General features: G+C 32.2%; 1 protein-coding gene across 1 annotated transcript; it reads right to left on the bottom strand.

Moving 5' to 3' along the window:
• Nucleotides 1-1,440: 1,440 nt before the first annotated feature.
• LOC105361779 (aminopeptidase N) lies at nucleotides 1,441-25,482 on the bottom strand. The gene is made up of 17 exons (XM_011499052.1): nucleotides 25,320-25,482; nucleotides 17,092-17,285; nucleotides 13,915-14,239; nucleotides 13,000-13,327; nucleotides 12,249-12,404; nucleotides 9,926-10,264; nucleotides 9,383-9,563; nucleotides 8,842-8,995; nucleotides 8,184-8,265; nucleotides 7,513-7,687; nucleotides 5,621-5,828; nucleotides 3,879-4,156; nucleotides 3,568-3,743; nucleotides 3,174-3,341; nucleotides 2,666-2,806; nucleotides 2,316-2,397; nucleotides 1,441-2,164 (listed from the first exon to the last, which is right to left on the bottom strand). The coding sequence occupies exons 1-17, from the start codon at nucleotides 25,366-25,368 to the stop codon at nucleotides 2,006-2,008; spliced, it is 3,195 nt and encodes a 1,064-aa protein (XP_011497354.1). The 5' UTR covers nucleotides 25,369-25,482; the 3' UTR covers nucleotides 1,441-2,005.

The raw sequence follows: 25,482 nt of genomic DNA, 5'->3' as shown, positions 1-25,482 counted from the left end.
GAAATCTTTCATTATCATTAACAGTCGTAAAACTTTACGACTCGTTAAAATCACGAAATTATTAAAGATTATCAAAATAAATATCCTTCTCTCGTGACTTTTTCACTCGGACGATGTAATAGAGCATATGTAAGCTTAAACAATAGCGACATTAGGGATGTTAATTGCTACAGTGTTTAACATTAATCGATAGCAACCACGATTATAATAAGGAATAGCAGATTATTCATGTAACAATAGATGTAGATATGCGCTCTATCTATAGATAATTATATATACATTGTTACAGTTATTATTATTATTATTATTATTATTATTATTATTATTATTATTATTATTATTATTATTATTATTATTATTATTATTATTATTATCCTTAAATTCTAAGTAAAACAGTCGCGTACACACACACAAACGGGAGAGAGTGAGAGAGAGAGAGAGAACGTTGAAGCTTGAGAAACAGAGTGACAGAGTAGATACGGGGATAGAGGGTGGAAAAGAGAGACAGGCAGAGAGAGAGAGAGAGAGAGAGAGAGAGAGAGATCATTCGCAACGTATTTTTGACAAACACAGTGATCGAAGTGTGTAATGAACCGATTCAACACACGATGCTATATCATTATCGACTTCGGCAATTTCCTTTCAACTAGTTACATTGTATTTGTCTATGTGTATGGTTTTTCGTTGACGAAGCAGCGTATCCGTATTAAAGTGAGCAAAGAAAAAAAAAATGAAACACAAACGCCATGTTTATTGTTACGCAATTGCTGATAAAAATTGATGGTACTGTTTTTTCCATAATGTCATTATTGTAGTGCACAAATAAATTACCGCATACTGCGATGACGCACAGCGGCTAAGGAAGGTGAATAAAACGATAGTCGATTAAGGTAAGCAATGATAATTATGCGATCGTTAGATACGGTTCTTATGCGTAATCGTATAAAGGTTTGTTAAATATGTACTATTATTATATGACGAGCGTTGCTCTAGGAAATAAGCGAAACAAGAACTTGTTGCTTGGTTTTATAATTATGCTTGAAATAAAGCATTCGAAGAAATAAAAATTGTTGTGGTAGAACCTAATGTTCTTACGACTATTATTTTTCATCTTTATCTTTAGAAAAGAAAAAAAAAAGTAAAAAAAAATAACCTTTACATTTTTTTTTTTATTTTTTTTTTTTTTTTTTTTTTTTTTTTTTTTTTTACGAATGAGTGATTTAATTACTTAGAGATTAATTATCACTGCCTTTTCATTATCGATTTGCCTCCATTTATGTGTAAACTAATTGAATTTTCAAACATTTATAATTTAAAGATAGAATTGTTGAAATTTTTCAAGGAATTAATTAAACTTGTTCACTCATTTCTCAATGAAAATTTTTAACTTAACAATATGCTTAATACAAGTTTAACTTTTAATATTTAATATAACGGCGATAAATACAGATTTCTTTCAAGTGAATGTCAAAATTTATGTGACTTTTATGGTGTACTAAAGCCCACGCATACTTAATTATCTAATTGATAAATATATATAAATAGATTTTATACTGTCCAAGTACATTTTGCCTAAATTATTAGAAAATTAAGAAATATATAACAATTTTATGACAGGCCAAGTTTCATCTAAATACTAAATGTATTGTGCTTTGAAAATCCTTAGACTGAAACTTGCGCTCCTACTTGAATTTAAAAATCTTTTCAACTCATTCAAATAACATTGCACTCGACTTTATATAAATTTTTGTCCAAATCAAATATTAAAAATTATATATTTGATCGAATGAGGATTCAGTCTGAACTTAAAAGAAATATTTTCCATTCAACTTACAATCGAATTTTTAGCTCGAGATAAACATTATTTAATATCGGTGTTACTTGATCTACAATTAATCTATCGAGCTTTCGAGCGTTTTTCGAAACGAGAAATTAAAAAATCCACAAACACGCGAGCTATTTAATTTCCTTAAGAGTACCATGAAACAAAGATCTATAGCGTGCGTTACACGGTTGAATTCGTATGACTCTTCAGCCAATTCTGAATATTTTCAGTGGATTCTTTTAATCTGTAGATCCAAGAGAACGCTTTTATCTCATTAAGTGCAACCCAATGACCAACCATCTTCAAGCTATCGATGTTTTTATCTCTGAAGACATTAAACTGCAACAGGACAATGCATTGAAAAAATATTTTTTCTTTTTTCTTTTTCTTTTTTTTCTGTTTTGGTTTTTGTTTTTGTTTGTTTGTTTTGTTGTTTTTTTATTCTTTTTTATTTTGATACATAATCAATGATTTATTTAATGATATTTACCTCGTGTAAGTCAATCTCGGTAAAGAGGAATTTCGTCGCAGCTTCGACAAACGCTTTCATTATCCAATACGAATTAGAAAATCTGCAATTAGTTCAATTTACAATTATTTAAAAACAAAAAAATTTTCTCTCCTTCATATCCTCGAGAAAATCTGCAATTAGTTCAATTTACAATTATTTAAAAACAAAAAAATTTTCTCTCCTTCATATCCTCGTATATATATATATATATATATATATATATATATGTTGAATAAACATTTTGACTAATTTTACTCAATAATTTTTTATTCATTATTTTTATAAATACTTTAACGATAATATAATCAAATTAATCTCCATACATTTACCTTTGCACTATTTGTGTCCATTGTTCTTGAATAAATCTGCTGGTTGTTTGAGCTGCTGCTGGATTTTTTGCGTACGATTGTAATATTACCTTGACATCACTATGTGAATATTTATTGGTTCTCAGAACTTCGACTAGTATTCTGAAATTAAAAAAGTCGTTACTTAATAAGGAGTAAGTTAAATTAATTGTCTCGATGTTTCGAGGGTGACGTGTGAAATTGGAAATAACGAATTATCTGAATAATTAATTAATAATTTGCTTGTAATAATTGTGCAGCTGAATGTATGAAATAATTACATTTTTCATATTTACTTATCCCTTAAATATAGCTTAATTTTTTTTTATCTGATACTTGGTGCAAAAATTTTCATTCGGAACTTTGGAGTAGCTGGTTGTGACATGGCGACTTTGAATGAAAAAATGATGATGTATCTTCACTCACGATGCACGCGATGCAACATGCAGAAGTAATAAAATATTTACGCATTAAAAGAGAAGGCACTCACTTTTTTAAAATCCAGGGACTCTGAAAGCAGCCGAAAGCTGATAATAATCTGCTCCTCTCGTCCATGTCGGTCGCCTCCTCGCTTTTTTGCATTAAATATGATAATTCTTCTGGACCTCCTCCTCGTGCCCCGCTACAGTAAACCGTCTCGCGGACATGTTTTAATAATCTGAAACGATCACCACACGCTTAAAAATTCACATAGCTTAAACATCAAATAAGAAAACAAAATTGTCAATTTAAGTTCAGAAAAAAAGAAAATTATATGCCCCTTGACTTGCTCCACACATATAACATTAATTATTTATCCTTAACAATAATATCATAAAACTTATCACCTTATTAGTTGTCATTAAAGACGCATGCATTAAAATATCAAGGCCCCTTTTCCTTACGTGTTCTCATTGTTATTTTTAAATAGATCATCCCATTTGTTTCGACCCCAGGTGGTGCACTTCTTGTATTCATACGTACAAGCTAATCGCACAGATAACATTGCCAAAGCTGTGCCTTCGTCGATCTTTGCTTCCATTTCGTCAAATAGAGTTGCTACGAGATTTCGCATGAACTTCTAAAGAAAGGAAATGTAAGGGTAAGTGTAATCGGGCATTATATCGATCACTGTCCAAGAACACAAATTTATTATCGATTCTAAGCGTGCAGCAACCTCGAAAGAGGCTAAAACTGAGAGGTCGAATCTCTCTACCTGATAATTCGGATAGGCGATGGTCTCGTAGAGAGCAAAATCCAATTGTCTTGCGTGCCTCGCAAACGCGGCCCAGGGTCCGTAATTACGCTCATGGGGACCCAGGTAGGTGATGAGCTCGAAGGCCAACTCGTAGGAGATGCTGCCCTGACGGGCGAGACTGAGAGCATCGTCGACGAGAGAAGTCCTTGTCGCCATGGGGATGTCGTCGTGTTTCGTGCGCAGAATGTCGATGATCGAGCGCCAGTTTGCCGCGTCATAGTTCACACGGAAGTAGCCTAGAGTGCATTTATTCGACGAAATTTAAATAAGGATGCTTGGCGGCTTTAACACGCAAGGATTATTGGATTTTTATTAATCGTTTCTGACTTGGTACATTCACAAATTGCCCATAAGCTTCGTCCAAAGCTCGTTAGGAGTATTATAAAAGTATTTATAAGCTGGCACATTGCGTCGGCTACTTTAAGTCAGCTCCCGAGGGATAAAGGAGAACGCGGTGGGTCAGTTAATAATGAAAATGAAGAAAATGGAGCTAGTGAATGAACTTTTACATTATGTACGATATTAAAGTAATTAAAACCCTTGATGAAGGTTATTTCAACTTTTAATATATACGATACATATCGTTCTTATGAGTCAAATGAATGTTTATTACCTTGGAACTTTTAATAACCCGCTATTCTAATATAAAGTTAAGATTAAATATTATCCATCCTCGCATTAACATCAGCATATGATAATTATATAATTGTTATAACAGAGCCATTAAATGGCATAGAAAATAAATTTCAAAGCCATCCAAGTGTATGATGTTTATTCGTTGTCGTGAAACTTTCTAAATTGTTTGATCCCTAATGTAATGTAAACATAATAAATGTATTACAAGCAATAAGAAATATAATAAATCGATTGCCAAGTCATTTATTAACATTGGTTTTATAGACTTTAACATTGTCAAGCTCTTTTCGACCAAGTTATGTCGAAAATATTTTTAATTCGATGTCATCTCAATAAGTACTATGATTAATTTGAATGCGAATAAATAAAGGATTTGCAAACTCTCAGAATATAATATATAATATAACGATGGACGCATAATATAATAAGAATAATTTCTTGAAAAAATAAAAAAAAATCATTTCAAAAAATTTTGTTTACGAATCATTAATTATTTTTCAACTTATAGAAAATATCTATTTCTATTATTAGTATTAAATATATTATTTGCCGACCAATATTTTCATCAATACTATAGAGTGAGAACAAATTTTCCCAAATACATTGACAAGCAAAATAATCATTCAATAAATTCTATTGCATAATCCATGGAAATTGAAAGCGAATTCAAAAAAATCAACAACTATAAACTTTTCGTTATAGTTTCATGTTTGACGTTTTCTTGACTTAAAATTCTTAACTCCCATTTAATAATCTACACTCGATGCAGAATACAACAAAATAAATTCATTTTGAACTATAGCGTATTGTTTCTTTAAATAATGTTTTTGTGCTCAATCTGTTGAAAATTAAGCAAATTGTTATAACAACAAGATAATTTAAAAATTCCGTAAAATTTATTAATATTGTCAATTAATTTTGTACATTTATCTAAGCTCCGTTTATTAATATAATTACCATAAGTTTTTCCATTCAAAAACTTTCACGTTAGTACTTTGTTATTCAATGAAAATGAAATTTGTCATATTACAAGAGAATGAGAATAATTCTTATGTAATACACACCGGTCCTGTTCACGTTGACAATAATCCAAGAGTTGTTACCGGTGTATGGAATATTTTTTAGCGTAAGTTCGTTCGTGCCCTTCATCCAGATGGTTGTTGGTTTCAACCAATTGCCCTCGGAAGTCACATATGTGAGAGGCAGCCACCACAAATCTGTACTAGTCGAGCGTTTCTCCTTGTTCCACAGTTCGTCGAAATTGAACTTCCCCTATTTCATCGGTAAACAGATTTATGGTACGTATTTTCATTTATTGTTGTGGATTTCGTTTGCTTTATAGATAATTCAAAAAACGGTGAAACGGTCAAAGTCAAAAGTAGAATATTTTATAGAGAAATTTGGTTTTTCAATCTTGCTTGCGCATTCCATCAACGTACCGCTTAATATTAATTAATGTAATTGTGCAACTGAAAGATTTAGTGTGATTATTAAATTGATAAATTTAAACGTTAAAAATGGCTGATGACTGTGGATAATATTTGTACATAATGTGCACATTTTGAGACACAATGACTCACAACGATTGTTTAAATATTTTTCTCTTATTATATTGGAAATGAGAATTATAGATACCAATAGAGATTGGCCTACACAGATTTATATATATGTATATTTATTTATTTTTTTTTTTTAATTATATTATTATACATACCGTTTAAATATGAAGAGCAAGTATTATTATTTTACTTGGATTGATTAATTGAAATTGAAATTGAAGTAATTAAATTATAAGACATTAATTAATCAAATATTTTACAAGCAGAATCTATCAAGAATGTAATAGATAAAAAAAAATTTCATTTTTTTAATATTTTCAATATATTTTTCATAATATATTGTTATTAATCAACATTATTTACCGTTTACATTACTTCTGTTATACACTCGGTTATCGGAATAAAAAATTAAAAAATCGGAATAAATCATAAATCGACACTATTAATATCTACTATATCGCAAAATTTTCATCTGGAAATTTCTACGTTGTAACTAACGAAAGCAATATCTGCCTTGTCCCTAACTTATTGATAAAGGTTAACGGACAAAAAGGAAGGAGTACGTATATACATACAACACAAACACATTGTATATAATCTATAAATTATATATATATATATATATATATATATATATATATAAATATCGGTAAAAATAAATCAAACCAATTCACCTTTTTTGCGCCAATCACAGAGAAAATTTTTCCACTAACTAATTATAAAGACCAACTGTTCTAATTTTACTATAGATAAATTGAATTCGAAACAATCAAAATTTTATTATTTTCCCGTTTTGGATCAATTAATGAAATAATTAAAACCATGTATTTCCCTTCACTGAACCGTTTCAAAGATTGAAGATTATAAGCATAATCTCAATTTAACGACTAGATCAGCTTTTTATGACTCATAAAGTGTCTGCATTTCCGAAGCTTCGATTTTTATCCTTTCCTCATATTTTCATAAGATCTAATAAAAAATGTTGGTATAATTTAACAAAAATCTATGATCCATAATTGCAACTGAAACATCAAAACGAATATGTGCAAAACTAAAAATTAGAGTACTTTTATAATAATTTTGACAAAAAGTTCTACATCTATATATATATATATATATATATATATATATATAGGACAAAATGGCGTATGTATTGAATAGACAAAGTATAAAAATAGAATTCTGGTTGAGTCATTGTGTCCATTTTTATGAGACCTTTTTCTTAATTAAGCATTGCAAATTAATTGATTTCAATTTGATAAAAAAAAAAGTGACCTGCATATCAAATCCACCGATAGAGTTCTCACGTTTTTGGATCATCTATATCTGTCTGTTAGATATCTGTTAGCAAAAGGATATCCACATAATTCAACACCTGAACAAAAAAGGTATCTCACCTGCCGTATAACAACCGTGCTATTCTCGTGAATCCACGTAACATTTACCAAAGGATAACCGGGCTGTCGAGTCCAGCTGGTAAAGGCTTTCGTCATATTTGTAGATTCAACCTCGGTCGTCATATTTCCGACAAGTGCATGCAAAAACTCATCAGAATCTGAATTGGATCGACTCCTGTAGAAAGTGAAATTCAAAAGGTATCGAGACAATGAAAATCTAAGGTTTTGGCTTTACTTTACTTGTAGAATATTATGATCGAAGTTTTAACACTTGACGTGATATATAAGCCAGCTTTTTAATATTTAAATTATTTACTTACTAAATCTTTATAACAAAAAAATATCAATAATTTTATCTTAATTTTATCTTAATTTTCTCTTATACTTTTTTTTTTTTTTTTTTTTTTTTACAATATACCTATTTCTTCATCTTTAGTTACTAATGTAAACTCGTCATCGTAATATTGTCAAATAAAACAGCGTGTTTAAAAAGATCTTTTCTCTTCTTTTTTAATATAAATTCAAAATTACGCCACTGTAATACAGTTGAGACTGCCGACCACCGATCAAAGAGAGAAAAACATTTCTTCTGAATTAACGCGCTTAAATTTCAAAAAGAAAAAGAGGAAATATTTGCAGACTAGCATAATGTATAGAGGAAGATTACCCACCACCGGCGAAGAAATTCAGCGTAGCCGCTCCTAAAGGAATTTCCATTTAAGACGTCATTCAACATGCTTATCAGGCATGCACCTGAAGACAAAAATATATTAAAGTATTGTCAAATATTACGTGTACGCAAGTGTTGAGTAGCGGTATCATTTATGTATTGATAAATTGCAAATACTACTGGTGTATTCATGCAAACTAGCTATACATATAGTAAATATAATTTTTCAATTGTTGGAATGTAAAATTTTCCAACTTATCGTATTATTGTTTTAATGGTGAATTAGTGGGCTTTGAAAAGGTGCTTTGATTACATTAACGGATTTAGATATTTCCGTGTTTGGATTCTTTTAAAATAAATTAAACAATCACACAGCATTTACAATTGATCCATTCATTGTATGTTCCATTGGTTGTTTAAATAACATATATGCAATTATTATAATTCAATTTCAATCGTAGTCAAGAGTAATTGGAGTTAGAATTCCAGCACTTATTAAACAGTTAAATGTAAAGATATTAAAAACAAAACAAAACAAAAAAAAAAAAAGAAAAGAAAAAAATAGCCTCATTTGCGATTGTGAAATATTAAATTTTGTTATCTTAAGCATAATAATGCATTTAGCCATAAATTTCAGTTAAAAGTATATCGTTCCCTACCTTTTCGATAATTGTCAAACAAATCGAAGGCTTCGATGTAAGTCCGATCAATTTTTGAATCCAGAGCCTTTGATAGAAAATAACCATCGTTTTCCATAGCTTCCAACTGAACGTCTATTAAAAAGTCTTTGGATACCTCGAGATTCGGATCAATCTGCACTGTCAAAAGAGTGTCTTGTTGCAAGAATGAATAATTATATAATTGTTAGTCGGTTAAATGAAAAAATAAAATAATGTTTTTTCTTTGATTTTTGCTCATATTTATAAAACAACAAGCTTGTTTGTAGAGTATGAATCGAAAAATTTTCCTTTCCTATTTATAATATTACGACGTAGTAAAAATGTCGTGAAATTTATACATGAATATAATAGTAATTACACATAAATGAAAAGAGAATGTAGAACGAAGGAACAATGAGATCATCTCCATTCGTGTTCACGTTATAAAACAATAAACAAATAAACAAATAAAAGAAAATATTCAAACAAATACCCAAGCATAGTGCATTTGTATACTTGCTAAAAAAACTCTGAAACTTGCCTTGTCAATGAGGGCGTACTGTAAATATAAAATAGAGCCCTCGATGAACCAAGCGTCGGTCCAATTCTTCGCTTCAGCCAAACCGCCGAGCCACTGCTGACCAAAAAATCCGATCAAGCTCACTAAAGCTTTAGTTTTCAAGAAGGATGGGGAACTAGCCGCAGCGTAAAAAAGCGATTCCCTATAATAATTGAAAGCAGGAGAAGAAAAGATGCATGAACGTGAGTCGATTTACACGATCAAATATTAACATTGGCAAAATTGAGTAAATAATATCTGGCTATATTCGAGCAAGCACGAAAAATATTTTATTTACATATAGACAAACAAGTGCATCACACCAATGTTGGATATTAATAAAAGTATACGATTGCAATGTGTATGTGTGTGTGTGTGTGTGTGTGTGTGTGTGTGTGTGTTGTCGCGCGCGCGCGCGCGCGCGGGTGTGCGTGTGTGCGTGTGTGCGTGTGTATGTATGTATGTATTTTGAGCAGCCGTTTAAACGAGATTAAGTATTTACATCGGGAATCATAATTCTCATACTTGATAATGATCAATCCAGGTGCCGAGAGGCCGTCAAAGTCTACAGGCATTGCGACAAGACTGAGATTTTTAGTTGGCCGAGCTAAGCCTTGAAATAATTCCGCGTATGCTGTTACTATAGGCGAGATTTTATCTCGCAAATAGAAATCCTGAGTTTTGTGTTCAGCGTCGCCCCAATAACCGATGACTTGTTTCTTCAGTAACGGCGTCTCGTCGATCGGAACCTCGCCCAGGAACTCAAAATTTCCAATGACAAAGACAAAATTGTGGGCCGACATCGTTTGCGTCTCGCCAAATATGTCGACTGTTAGATTGTCCGTGTTATCCATGATTCCATTTCTATTCACATAGTTCATTCCATATCATTGATTAATCTAAGTACTTTGAATCAAGTAAAAATTTTTTTTTTTTAATTTACACCGATAAAATCACCATATGACTGATTTATCTACAGATAAATCTTTAATTCTCATACGTTTAATAAATTAGCATCATTGTATTAAAAGTATGAATATCTAAATTATTATTCAAAATAACAAAAGTAATAATGCAATTCTATAATCAATGAACGTGTATAATTGAATATTTAATAAATTATCGATTGTATAAGAAATATAAATTCGAATTACCATAGGCATTGGCAAATAATGACCTAAATTCATATTTTATTTATTCTGATATTGTAATTGTAGTAACATAAAACAAATATTTAAGCTAAATAAATAATTCTTTATACTACTTTAGTCAAGATATATTCAATAAAATCAACAATTTTTCATATAACTTATTTATAATACTAAATTATTAAAGAGAACCTTAAATATTTATAAATCATTTCTGTAAAATCATAAGAAATTCCGTTATTATTCTAATGTTATTTTAATAAAAACATTTCCAATTTCAGGATAAATTATTTAATAAATATATGAATAACATATGACAAATCAAATGGATAAAATATTTTAATATAATATAATAATATAAAATATTATGTATCAGAAATTGCGAATAATATGATACACCCATTCGATATCTAGTTGATTAGTTGTAAATAAACTCATAATAATTTAATTGAATTTCAATTCATACCGTTAGATTTCGCAAATAGCAAGAAAATTTGTTAGACAATTATAAATCAATCTAAATATCATAGAATACAACCAATTTACATTTGCTTTATGCGATTTACTTAATGCGAGCAAAGACATAGATAATCTTCATTGGAAATAGCAAAATTTAGAGTGAGAAATATTCAGAATATAATTTTAAACATATACTCATCAATAATTTCAGATAAAATCACGATCCAATAGAAAAACTAACTTTTTATAAACTCTATCGATGATAAGTTATAAATCGAAAGTATATAAAAGCACGTAGTGCAAAAAAAAAATACGCAGAATATAAAGTTTAATCTTTCAAAAACGTAATATAATAATACTAAATTACTTTTAATAAGGAGACGTGTAAGGCAATAGTTTCATAGATTAGTACAAAATAGAATGCACGTAATTATTATTTTAATGAAATAATTAATTTTCAAAGCCTAATATAATGTTGATAATAAATATTCGTAAATCTAGAGCTTAAAATTTGAATTTACGGAATGTATAATTAAATATGAAAATATTAATGTAAAAATAAGCACATTAGTTATACTTACAATTTATATTGAAACTGGAAGTCATACAGTATTTATTCGTAACTTAACCTAACCATAAAATCACAATATGAATTTATAAAAATAGTTTCATAAAAATAAATAGCTTGAATTTGACCTAATTATAACCAACGTAACAAAAATATACGATATTATTAAAAAAAAAAAATCAATTTATTGTCATTCTTATATAATATTAAAATCCAATAATATTCAAATATTTAGTTGCATAATTTAAAAATTGCAATAAAATGTAATAGTAACATGCGCTTGATATTTATGACTTATAATAACTTTCATAATGAAAGAACATTATCAAGTTTGATTAAGAAACTATAATGGCATAATAATGTCGACCAAACACTAATTAAGCTCCATTTCGGACTTACATGATAATGAAAACTTTAATTGTGGCGACTTAAAGTATTAGAAAGTTGAATTAACCAAATACTTTTAAATACTTGATATTTATAAATTTATTTGTTACTTTGACTTTCATATTTTCTTAATAATGCTATATATATATATATATATATATATATATATATATATATATATATATATGTATATATAAACGTTCATATTGTAAAGTTTAGGATGGATAATGGGTTTCTATATTGACATATTTTTTGGAGAAAAAAAATTGCTCATCTCTGTACTTACGAGTCGCTTGAATTGATCAAGGGCATATTCGAAAGGGCTTTCAGGTCATTGGAATGTAACAGATTCAGTTCAAAACTTGCTTTCAGCCTCGTCTCATCAAAGGTTGGAAAGAGACGAGGAGCATTGGTGGGCTTCAGCATTGACACTATAACCGGCCTTTTTCGAAAAACGAATGATTAGAATATCGTAATCTTATTGGTTGTTTTATTTATTTTATATTCTCAATTCACAATCGCTAAGATTTTACGAGAAAATTCTACTTATCGCTTATCCTACACATCGAGTAAGATGAATTAATGCATTTTTCAAAAAATCAACAGTTTCAATCGGGACTACTTGGTACTACTAATTCACATTTAGTTATGAAAAAATTATTTGGATATAATTTTATTTGACACGTAATTTAAATAATAATATTTTCAAATTACATCCTAAATAAAGAAATTTAATAGAAAATCTACGACTTTCATCAAATAGATTCATAGTAATAATTTGAAATTCTGCAATAAATTATCAGGATAATCTAACTGGATTTGAAGTTTTATCAAATCACCTCATTCAATTCATAAGGAACTAAATAATCAGTTAGAACGAAAATATTCATATTCATAATAATGTTATTTCCGCAAAACTTTTCCTTCGTAAAGATTATTTAGATGATTTTAATTTTTCGTAAGTTTAATCGTGAAAACCGCGTGTATAATAATTACTCATGTAATATAAGAAAGCTAAACTAACTCGTAATACTTACTTGCTAGAATTATTCTTCTTTATATTCCTCGTATATAAAACTCTGTCATCCACCGTAGCTTCGTAATCGATTTCTAACGAATAATTTCCCTTCTGTAACGATTTTTCAAGGAAAATTACGTATATAGATCCATTTGCATCGGTTTTATTTGCACTGATTTTCAATTCAGTTTTGCTAAGGGGTAATTCGAACAGACGATTTTTCTCTATTTGTGGATGTTGCGTTGTATTCTCAACAGCTTTGACGGTGTCATTTAATACGGTTGGCAGAGTAGTGGTAGCAATCGTCGTGACAACCGTCTCATTTCCAACTGTAGTGGCTGTTGTATCTATATAAATAATAAAAAATAAAGTCATATCAATTGGCAAAAAAAAAAAAAAAAAACAATAACTTCGATATAACTTTAAATTCTTTATACGATAACTTTTGTCGATAAATGACTTGAGTCGAAGAAAAAAAAGTCAAAAGTCACTCCCAAACGTCATGAATAAATAAAAATGTGTAATAAAGTATTTGAATAGTGATTGCCTCGACAATTGTATTCTATGCGATTGAATGTAGCCAAAGATTTATCTACATAAAACCTTGAAATTCACTAGCCTCCGATGGCCAATAAGAATTTATCATTAAATTATAAGTTTTAATGAAATTGTAATGAGCTTATGCACGTTATGTAAAGAAAAATCTATTGAAAAATTCGATCTATCCATAATTCTGGGAATAGACACGTAATATGACTGAAAGAAGAGTAGAAAATTAAACTAATGAATCCCTTCCATTATTATCGTTATTAATTTCTTGTCATTTTCATTTTTCCAGTAATCACGGTGCAAATATCCTATCGCGTCAACAGTTAACTCGCAAATGTTCTAAACGTTAATTAAAATCTATCGCTGAAATGCATTATTTCCACACCATTTTTCACGTCCTCCGTGTCCCGCTTGCGTCTCCTCGAGGCCGACGGCTGATTGGAGGTGGAATTTTCCATCTTGTCGTGGATTAAAAGACGACAGCTTTTGTACGTCAGATGCTTGGAATTGAGGACAAGTTGATTTGGGCCGCTAATCCCATTCTGCTGAAAGTCTATGATGACGCGTCCCTGGAGCTTAACGTGACCCTCCTCGGTTTCCGGTATTGGCGCGAGCTTGATATTGTAACGCACGGGTTGGATAGACGAAGAGAGAACATATTTCTCAGGCAGCTCCTCATCGTTGGACAGTACAGCCAGTACATCTTGTAACTTTTTAACGAAATAGTATTTCCATGAACTACGTATAATTATTTCATATCGCTTGATAAATTAAACCTTGTAATTTGAACTATTCTGTGCAGTATGCGATTTAAGAAATTATCGCGTAATAATATCCACAGTGGTATTTTCGAATATCATATTTTCAATATCACCAAGAAATAAAGGGAATTTTTAACTTTTTAACGAACATTGTAAATATTGGCTTTTGATAGTACGAAGGCTTATTTCCACATTCCAATGTAAATGCTTTACAGATAAATACTTGTTTTAAATTTTCCACCGTAATTAATCATGTATAACAAAATACAACAATTTTTACAACAAAATATGCCTATTTTTATATGTTCAAGTGTGAAGAAGAGGAAACACAATCGAGTAAGATTTGCATAATTGTGCATACTCACAGGATCATATGTACATATGTTAGATACTTACTATATAAATTTAAGACTTACAAATGTAAGATGTAATAACTACATGTATACATTACACTTGTTATTTTATCTGACCACATGCAATTATATAAACATCTACAGATGTACATAAGATCCATACGTATTTTTATATACGTAATTGAGTAAACAATATACGTAGTATTAATTCCATTGATTACGTAAAAAGTCGAATTAAAATAATTCGATTAAAATAGTATAAATAATAAAAAACTGAATATTTAAAACATTTTCACATATTTGTAGTTATCAATTTATCTACTATTTATATTTAGTATTATTCATTATTCGTAGATAATTCTATTGCCGTTGACATTTTTCTAAATCAATAATTAAATAAACATGTACTAATCTATTCATACTCATCAGCTATTTTAAGATGATATCAAATATCAAATCAATAACGCTATTTAATCAAATAGCAATTTTTAGCTTATAATTTTATTGTATTAAATTTTAATAATCAATGTTTTAATTAACGATTTTACTGTACAATCGTATCTCTAAATATGAAAAAATTCCGTAATAATAAATATAATATCCAACAACTAAATTGACACAACTTTTCCAGTGTACCCAATAATATTTATATTACTGTAAAAATATTATAGGATATTATCAACTGAATAATGAATGTATACAAAATTATAGTATTAATAAATATATAATAATATTTGTAAAGAAATTGCATTTATGTATATATATAAATATATATATATAATGTACGTTACCAATACATTAGTATGCCCAAGTATAACTTGTAATCTATCAATATACTAATAACATACCAAGTGCTTATAATATTTTTATAATAATACTTCGCAATGAACTTTTTATTTTGTCATTTTTAATATCATTGTAATTATTAATAAACGTAATTAATTGCTAATATTAGCAAACCACGTGTCACGTAGAAAACTACGTAAATAAAAGTATCGATTGTATTTTAAAATAAATATTCATACTGTTACTTCTATTATATTGTTTATATTATTTAGCAACATCTACTTTGATTTAACAATTATAAAAGAAGCACTAATGTGCATGTTATGAGCCAATTTATCAAACAATTAAACCATAATATCGCTCTAATATCGATTAATTTCTTAATGTCTTTGGCATAAAAAAATTTTTTTTTACAATTTACTCTCTACCTGTGAGCGTACATGTGTAATTGAACTTAATTTTATCAGCAAATCCGGGTACTCAAAAATTACTTGAAAATCTTTTATTATACAACGTCAAGTGGATTTTTTCGAATGAGCTAATCATGAAAAGAGCAAAAAAAAAAAAAAAAACACCTTCCCCGATTCTTCCATAGCGGTTCAAATTTAGTAGCACGAAAGTTTTAATAACTTGGCATTCAAATCACAATATTAAATATAGAAAAATATGCAAATTTTCAAAGCTTAAACACAATATTAAACAAAGTATAAAAGTCCACGGTAAATAAAATTAATAAACATGTTTCAAGGTGTTCCCAAGAGCATAATTTGCCAAATGTTTTCCAGTCACATCTATAAAGTGGAAAACTTTTTTTCGGAGACTCGCCGTTAAAATTTATATATTTAAGTAATGGCCGCGCATTGTAGTACAAAGTCATACACGAGGAAAATAGAGAACGAGGTAATACATTACGCGGTCTAGGAAATTATCCCTCGGCTATTCGTCCGTATTAAGCCGAATGAATTGCCAAATAATAGCGCCACTGCATCATTGTTCAGTCCACTTTGTTAAAAGCAATCGACGAGGCGGAAAATATCGTTCGGCTTTTAATATTTCTTTTTAAAAGAAAAAAAAACAGTCAATTCATTTCGTTATGAGCAATAGTTTTGACTTGTTAATCTTGTTAACAATCTGCTTTATGAATTGTCAGAAAAACGCCAGCTTAGTAAATAGATGACCGCGAATAAATGCAATTTCGATATTTACGGAGAAACAAGAATATCAGGTTTATCGCGGGAGTCGTATAATTAATAAAATAATGGAAAACAACATCCTCGCTGGTCATGAATTCGCGTTATTTAGTAGCTGTAAGTTTCTATCTTTTAAATTAGTTTAGGCGACTTAAGTTTCTGCCCTTAAACCCCGGAACATTTTCTTAAGTTCGAATCTTCGAGATTCCTGAAAACTTTGTATTTCAAGAATAAATCAGCCGCTCGCGGATTGTTGTTCCATCGAGAGAGAGAGAGAGAGAGAGAGAGAGAGATGTGCCAGCTGGTTTTACGGTAATATCGTTCAAAGGACTGAGCAGCTGACTTCGCTCCGGAAACGAATTACGTTATAATTACGACATTATCGTATCCTGGGCGCGCGGTAAGTAAGGTCACCGATGTTGGCTGCAAACTTGTCGAGTGAACGGCTAAATGAAAGATCAGTGATACTCACAGCTTTGTCCGGCGGCGATCCAATGTAGACGCCGATGAAGGCGGCGGCGATGACAAACGCGAGGAAGAAGACGAAGGCGAAGGCGATTTTCCTGTACGAGACGAAGCAGCCACCCGTTCTCTCGTAGTCAATGTCGTTCACGGTGAATTCCTGCCTATTGTTGCTGCGGTATTCCGGCGTCACCATTCCCGCAGCTGCGCCAGTCCCATCGTGCAAAGATACGTCCGCTTATGTAGATGACGTTGATAGCGCGCAACGTCGGCCGTAACGGCGAGCAAACCGAGTCTTCGGTCGCGAAATTATTCGCCGTGAAGGCCGACGGGGGAGGTGAAGGAGGTAAAGGAGGAGGAGGAGGAGGAGGAGGAGGAGGAGGAGGAGGAGGAGGAGGAGGAGGAGGAGGAGGAGGAGGAGGAGGAGGAGGAGGAGGAGGAGGAGGAGGAGGAGGAGGAGGAGGAGGAGGAGGAGGAGGAGGAGGAGGAGGAGGAGGAGGAGGAGGAGGAGGAGGAGGAGGAGGAGGAGGAGGAGGAGGAGGAGGAGGACGAGGAGGAAGAGGACGAGGAGGAGGAGTGCGAGACGCTACAGTAATGCATGCGAACGAAATGATTGCGGCAAATACTGTCGCTGATTTGGCCTTTTGAAGCCGACAGTCGAGCCGCTCTTGTGGACGATGCGGTTGGAAAAGTGCCGTTACGCGTTGGGGTGACGACGCTCGCACCTTGATTTTCCGCTCGGCCGAGTGGCACGTTTGATGCGATCGCAAAATTACTGGCAATATTTTCATTTTGTTTTCTTGATGTTTTAAGGGGGCGGGAGAGGAGATGGAGGGTAGAGGAAGAACGTTTGGAAGGAGAAGCACGAGACGCTGGGGTAGTGTTAATTAGTGATAATTATGAAGTTGGGTAAGACACTGATTTGGTAATGATGGTTTTTTCATAAATTACGTTTGCACTGGTAATGATAAAATGAGAAAGATGATGTGAAATGTTCATTAAATGAGTAATTGGTAAATAATACGACGAGTAAGGTAGAATCAATCTTGCATATAATTTCCATTGATTTGCATTTGACGGAACGGACGTATATCTTTACGCGATATCTCATCCGTTCGTTCTCTCTTCCGCAACAATACCACAATTTTGATAATTATAATAAAATTTTCTTTAATATTAATAATAATAATAATAATATATATAAACCCGAAAATTGATGTAAATATTATATCCATCAATATACCTAGTCAGTTCAAATTAACTCGATCAATAATCATTTAGATTACAAATACATAAATAAAGACTTGGCCTTAAAAATTTAATAAAAAGAAAATCAAAAATCCAAAAAGTTTTCTGTTTCAAAATATTGAATTAAGGATGGCATTACTAGGCATAGGTATTTCATTCCTTTCTAATAAATACTCGTAATTTATGTTCTTTTTGTGTCTTAAATAATTTCTTTTAAAAATACCTTTTTGTTTATAAAGCATACATAAACATTTTATCATTACGAATATCCAACAATTTATCGACATCAGTGTTATGAACGAATGGATAATACATAATTTAGGAAATTGAGATAATATCAATTTAATCTCTATAATATAACATATTTAATAGTAGCAGCATTAAAAAGTAATAATAATATTTAAATGATCAATTTGTATGAATAAAAGTAACATTAAAGTGTTTACAGCTAACTTAATATTATAATTCTTATTTATTGTTTTTCTAGAATAAATCTATGTATCGTTTATATAACTAATGCTTAAAAATTGTTTTCATTCAAAAATGATAAAACCATAAAGTTTTCTTTATTAGTATGCATATGATAATGCGTGCGTGTGCGCATCCTAGCGCGCGCGTGTATGCCTGTGTGAATTATAGAAAAAACTGATGCTGTTCATCTAAATATCCTTCTCTCGAAAAGAATTATGATTATGACATTTATTTCATCGCTAATAATTTTCTATTTAACATTATCTATCAAAAAATAATCTAGCTAAATAAAATTCTATTACCTTGTTACTGCTAAATGAAAGAGGTTTAAAGGGAATACAGAGAGAGAGAGAGAGAGAGAGAGAGAGAGAGAGAGAGAGAGAGAGAGAGAAAGTATTATTACAAATGCTAGACTTGAAATTTGAGTAATGAATAATTTCGTGATTTCATGAGTAATCGATAATGTTTTATCAAATCAAAAAAATTGTAAAACTGCCATATACTCGAGGTTAATCAATTGATTCAAGTTGCAAAAAAAAAATCGTAATTTGAATAAAAAGAAAACCAATGAGAAAAAAATGAGAAGTAATGAATGAAGAAAAAGAAAGAAGAAAAAAGGAAAAATAGAAGGAAAATAAGAAAAATGTACAATGATAAATAAGAATGATGCGATTAAGGATCGTACAAGGACGCGAATGCGAATCCATTGACATTTGAAAGCCTATGCTACGTAAGAGTTGCACACCGCGAGGTCCGAGGAAATGCGTCGTGGCAGAGGGAAAAAGTACCTACACCGAGGCTTCCCATTACCTTCAAAAAAAGATCACGGACATGGGAGAGTAGCGGTAAAGGAAAACACGAGAGACGTGCAATAGCCCGCTGCCGGCCCAATACCGTCGATGGAGGTTTATCATACCGAGCGGCTCCTATCAGCGTTCGGCGATCGCTACGGCGATGACGTAGAGCGCCAAGGACGGCGGCCACCGCGGGTACGCGCGTCGCCTGTTTTTTTTATTTTTTTTTTTTTTCTTTAATTATTGCGTTTCCTTCCGTTTGGCAGCCGAGCATAATCGCAAATGGTCACCGGACCAGCGATGGTCAGTGACACTCTTGAACGCGAGTGGGTCGGGGAATAGGGACTACCGAGCCTCGGCGCCCCTCCACGAAGCTCGATTGGGCTTCATGGACGACATTTACCTTCGGATGCGGTAATAATGAGCTCCGATGTAGCGTGCATTATAGGCATTATGCGCCGCATGGGTTATGGCTGTCGGCTTTTCTGTAGAACTTGCCAAGTGGTTAAATAAATATGTGGGCCTTGAGGGTTGTCATTGCCGTTTCTCTCGTTGTTTCGCGGAGTTCGGGAGGGTTTTGTTATGTTTTTTAGCCCAACGCCATTTTCAGTATCGTTTTTATGTAATGTTATGTAAGGAAATGGTAATAGCGAAATAAAACATTGACGAATTAAAAATAAAGTCACAATAAGCTATTGGCAATGTGGCTGTATGCACTAATTAAATACTAATTAAATAATTAAATGACTCAAATTTTATTACCGCTAGCGCACATATATTGAACGAGAATGTTTCTTTACTCCCAACGTTTTATCAAATGATTAAACATTGATCAAAATATACATTAAATATGTGTATTTAAATATATAAATTTTCGTTTTGTCAAAACACGTGATGCGTAGAGCGAATTTCAAATGTGCATTAATATTTCTCGTTGAAGGATAATTATTTGGAAAATTAATTGGAGAAAACCACCGTAATCTCGTAATTATTATGGTATATAAAATAATCATTGATTGCAATGTATGAAATACTTCATCCCGTGGTTTATTGTAGAAATTAAATTTTTGAACAATTGTATCGCGAGCTTGTTAATTCATAGAGTACCGTTTATCGTAAAATTTCGATAAATTAAATGAAAACTTTTCGTCCGTATATTAAACATCAACAAAGCTTGTAATTCTTTTCATTTTCTTTCTCTTCTTCATCATCATTTTCTTCTCGTTCTTCTTCCTCTTCATCTTCTTCATCTTATTCCTATTCTTATTCTTATTCTTATTCTTATTATGATTATGATTATGATTATGATTATGATTATGATTATGATTATTATTATTATTATTATTATTATTATTATTATTATTATTATTATTATTATTATTAAATATTTTTTAATGATTTAATATTTAAAATATAAGTATATTGTTTCGAAAAATTAAAAACTCTATAATTCTTTGATTAAAAGTTAATAACGCAATTATTATTTCAAATTTCGCTCTCGTCGATAGTTTACTTTGAAAAATTCATTCGAATCTCAGCAAACAGTAAATTATTAATCGCTTTATTAAAACCAGTTAATTATTTATATTATTATTACGATTTATGCATATCTCATATATCGAACGAATCGTCAATTTCGGTTACTCAATGTACATTTTCTATTATTCAAGAATTTTCTCTCCACTCTTAAACTCTTCCATCAATTTACAATTAATCCTCTTTACAATCTAGCCATATTACACGATTATTTAGTTTTATACTACAACATTATTATATTACAATTAATTTAATCTAATTGGTACTTACACCACTCAACTACAAACTAAAAAAATCATGCCAAACATTATAAAAAGAAATAGACTAATTGCTAATGGATGAGCCAATTTGAAGCACCAATAGCCAAATTCATAATTAAATGTAGAGAGATTAAAGTATCGTTAGATTAATTGGGTTTCGCATGAATCGCATGGCATGAAAAGTCGAGTGCCCCCGGCCCTACGTGGGCACACCGACAATTAGGGCGCACTGTCCGTTCGGTCCCAAGGGCTTTTGGTTCCGCGCAAGCAAAATCGCGGCTGCGAGAGAGTCGGCGAGCGACAAGAGGCGCTCGCTCTCCGACTAAAGATTTCTTTGTTAATTTTACGAGCGTGCGGAATCGAAACTCGGGCTTATCGAGTGGCCGGCGATAGCAGCTCGGGACGCGCGCCATCGGCAACGGCGATAACGTTGGCCACTTCGAGGTGATCACGAATTCTATCTCGGCTTTTTCTCCGGTTACGTAGATGTGTTTCCAGATGCTCGCGGATCTATGGGGGCGCATAATCACCAATTTGCAGAATACAGGACGAGCCGAGGCCCCGACATCGATCTGATAGGAATTTCGAATTCGCCTACGAGCGCGCCCAACTTTCGGTAATTGATAACGAGAGCTTCGTTATTCGCGTAATGAAAATGTTTATTCTCAGCTCGCTCGAGCGATGCGCTTTTATTGTAACTAATATGAATTTTTCCTTTCTTTTTTTTTTTTTTTTTTTTTTTTTTTTTTGCTGGGCATTTATTAGCAGGAAATTCGGATGTTGGATTTAACGAACCGATTATTTACTTGTAAATTTGTCGTCCATTGTAATTGCATTTAAACGCGAGCATAACAGGGACGTTAAATTTTATATATTGCCGAAGAGTATAGAAAAATCACCTTGTAAGATAAATCGATCGCATGTAAATGTGTGATACACTTTTTAAACGTGTACGTGTAACTGTAGTGATTTAAGTATCTTTAGTTTAATGCTTGCTAGCATAAACTTAACTCGCGTAATTGTCGAATAACCTCGGAAGTATTATCCACATAATTCTGAGGCGACAAAATTCTCAATTCAAATATCGTTGTAACTTTATTTTTTTTTTTTTTTTTTTTTTTTTTTTTTTTTTTTTTTTTTTTTTTTTTTTATTGTAGTTGGCCGTGCAAACTTTAACGCAATTTTAAATGCAACTAAACTTTAACCGTATTATAATCCGAAAAAATGACGACTATATTTATTTGTATTATTTGCTAATTTATTATTTATTAATTATTTGCTAACAAATTATTGGCATTTGTTTTATAATTATCGTAACAAAATATATTGAAATAAAATAATTGTCAATTGTCAATTTTGAATTATAATGTGTTTCTTTGAAGATTAGAAGATTATTAAAAGAAGTCTTTATTAAAAAAAAAAAGTAATCGAGAATCGCCGCCGATCAATATTTTGGCAAAAACGCAATCGACCATTGCTTTTGCAACCTTCGCATATAAGATATAAGAAATTGTAACTCTATAATTTAAGTTTCTTACAAGTGTGTGATACAACGACGATATCTTCAATCCAAACGGAAACATTAATGTGTTAACGATAATGTGTGTAAAATGGCTGACCTTGATCGGTTAAAACTCCGAACGTAAGAAAACTTTTAAAGCTGAAAAATAAATTTTGAAATATCGCTATTCTAGGATTTAATGTTCAATGAACGTTATGAAAGCAAAATATGAAATAAAACAAAAGACTTTTTGAAAAATGTGATCAGCTTTTCCCTTTAAACGGAATGGCAATGTCGTGTCAATAACTCACATGTGACAATCGTTCAATTATCATTATTTAAAAATAGAAAAAGCAAAAAAGAAGAAGAAAAGATATTGCCACGAGCGGCAATAAAGTCGTACGTTTATAATTCATAGACACATATATTTTTGAAAATGCATTTTTGATTTAGGCAAAGACAAATATCCTTGCATGCAGCTTGTGCACTTTTTATTAACTAATGGTCAGCGTTTTATCAATCACTCAATTAGCGGTGACTGAAAAAAATGAAAATTTACAAAAAAAAAAAAGAAAAGAAAAATAAAAGAAGAAGGGAGAAAGAAAGAAAAAGCAAAAGAAAAGAAATAACAAAATTAACCGCCTCGATTGGTATAGGAAATGTTTATTTATAATTAATACACGCTTAACATTTCCAGAAACGTATATAGGTTTGACTAAAAACATACGCCCAAATAAGATTACAATTGATTTTCATTAATTAATGGCAAAATTTTTACAATTTTTATTTTTCATCGTTTTCTTCTAAATCCCCCCCCCCCCAAAATCACAACCCGCCTCACCTACTCAATTCCCGGATATTGTATGGCATTCAGGAATCGAATTGTACTTCAAATTTTCTGACACATTAGTAATTGATCACCGGCGATGAAATTACGAATAGTAAGAAAATTCAAGTTAATCGACCCCTATTTAAAGCTTTTCAATTAATCAAACGTCCAAATATCTCAATCAGTCTCAAGCTATCGATAATTTCATTATCTTAACCCATTGGCCCATTTTACCCATCTTATCAGCTAAATATTAATATCCACTGACCAATTACAAGGAAATTCTTATAATCACTCAATTGCAAATGCGGCGAACGGCATGCATCACGAGAAAGATAAGAGAAAGTGCGAGATGAGACGAATAATTATCAAATGGAGCAAGTATTAGTTATTCGTCTCTAATTGAACGGCTGTTGGGATCCACCATCATCAAAAGGTATACCGACCCCGGATACACGATCATCCTACCCTCGTTATTCCCTCGTAATAACCAAAACGCTGGACCTCTATTCGCCCCTGAATCACAATGATCCCAACCTCGGTGACGCATTATTGTCAAGGCGAAACGAGCGCTTTGCGCGAGGCTAATGTGCGCTGTACGAAAACTCTTTTAATACGAAGACGCGCATTCCTCTACGAACAGTCCACGATGCAACACGGGGATGGTGAGAATTGCCTCGCTCATTTGCCTTTATCGAGCACGAGCGCGCCTTTCAATTGCAGCCACGGGGGAATTAAGTCGTAATTACCCGACTGACGCGACTGGCCAACGGGAAGCTTCGAGAGAGATAGATATATATATATATATATATATATATATATAGAGAGAGAGAGAGAGAGAGAGAGCGAGAGAGAGAGAGAGAGAGAGAGCGAGAGAGAGAGAGAGAGAGAGAGCGAGAGAGAGAGAGAGAGAGAGAGCGAGAGAGAGAGAGAGAGAGAGAGCGAGAGAGAGAGAGAGAGAGAGAGCGAGAGAGAGAGAGAGAGAGAGAGCGAGAGAGAGAGAGAGAGAGAGAGCGAGAGAGAGAGAGAGAGAGAGAGAGAGAGAGAGAGCGATAGAAAGAGAGAGAGAGAGAGAGAGAGAGAGAGAGAAACGTAGGCCGCGTACCTCGCAATTTACATGGATTATATACGCGGATCGGGATGCTCGAGACTTCGCTCAATGCTGCTGCGTATATAGGAATTTTATTGTAAATGTACGTAGCGGTTCGTGCACGATTTATATAACCATATGCATACATGTGACATAAGCTGGCAAGAGAGGAGCTTAATGACAGAGTGGAAAAATTTGCCAAATTCCAAATAATTTTTACTGACCGAGATTAATGAGTTGCGCTCTCCCTCGGCACAACTGTCCCGCAATTACGGTATAATGCATTCGGATAGAAAAGTAATAACGAGTCGCATTGTAGGTAGATTCGCAAGCACCATGTAAGGACGTTCGACCCCGGGAAATATGAAAAGTGAGAGCGAAAGGAGTAACGTCATGGGATCGACCGAGAGGTTGCATGAGGTCGGCTTGATTTTTTTAAACTCGTGTAACAACCCCACACACGATGATTGAAAAAGAAAAAAAAATGAAAAAGTGCTGCGTGTGCTCACAGTGCCGGCGACCATCGTCCACGTATGTCGTGACGCTTCCTCGTCTCATCCTGTCGTGCTCTCATGCAGCCAGGGGTACCAGCGATTTTCACTCCTCGGGACGATGCACGCACCCGCGCACGCACTCTCTCTCTCTCTCTCTCTCTCTCTCTCTCTCTCACAC

The sequence above is a fragment of the Ceratosolen solmsi genome, unplaced genomic scaffold, assembly GCF_000503995.2.
Source record: "Ceratosolen solmsi marchali unplaced genomic scaffold, CerSol_1.0 scaffold2, whole genome shotgun sequence".
In the NCBI taxonomy this organism is placed as follows: Eukaryota; Metazoa; Arthropoda; class Insecta; order Hymenoptera; family Agaonidae; genus Ceratosolen; species Ceratosolen solmsi.
The sequence above is the reverse complement of the archived record's forward strand: the minus strand, read 5'-3'. Positions and strand labels throughout refer to the sequence as shown.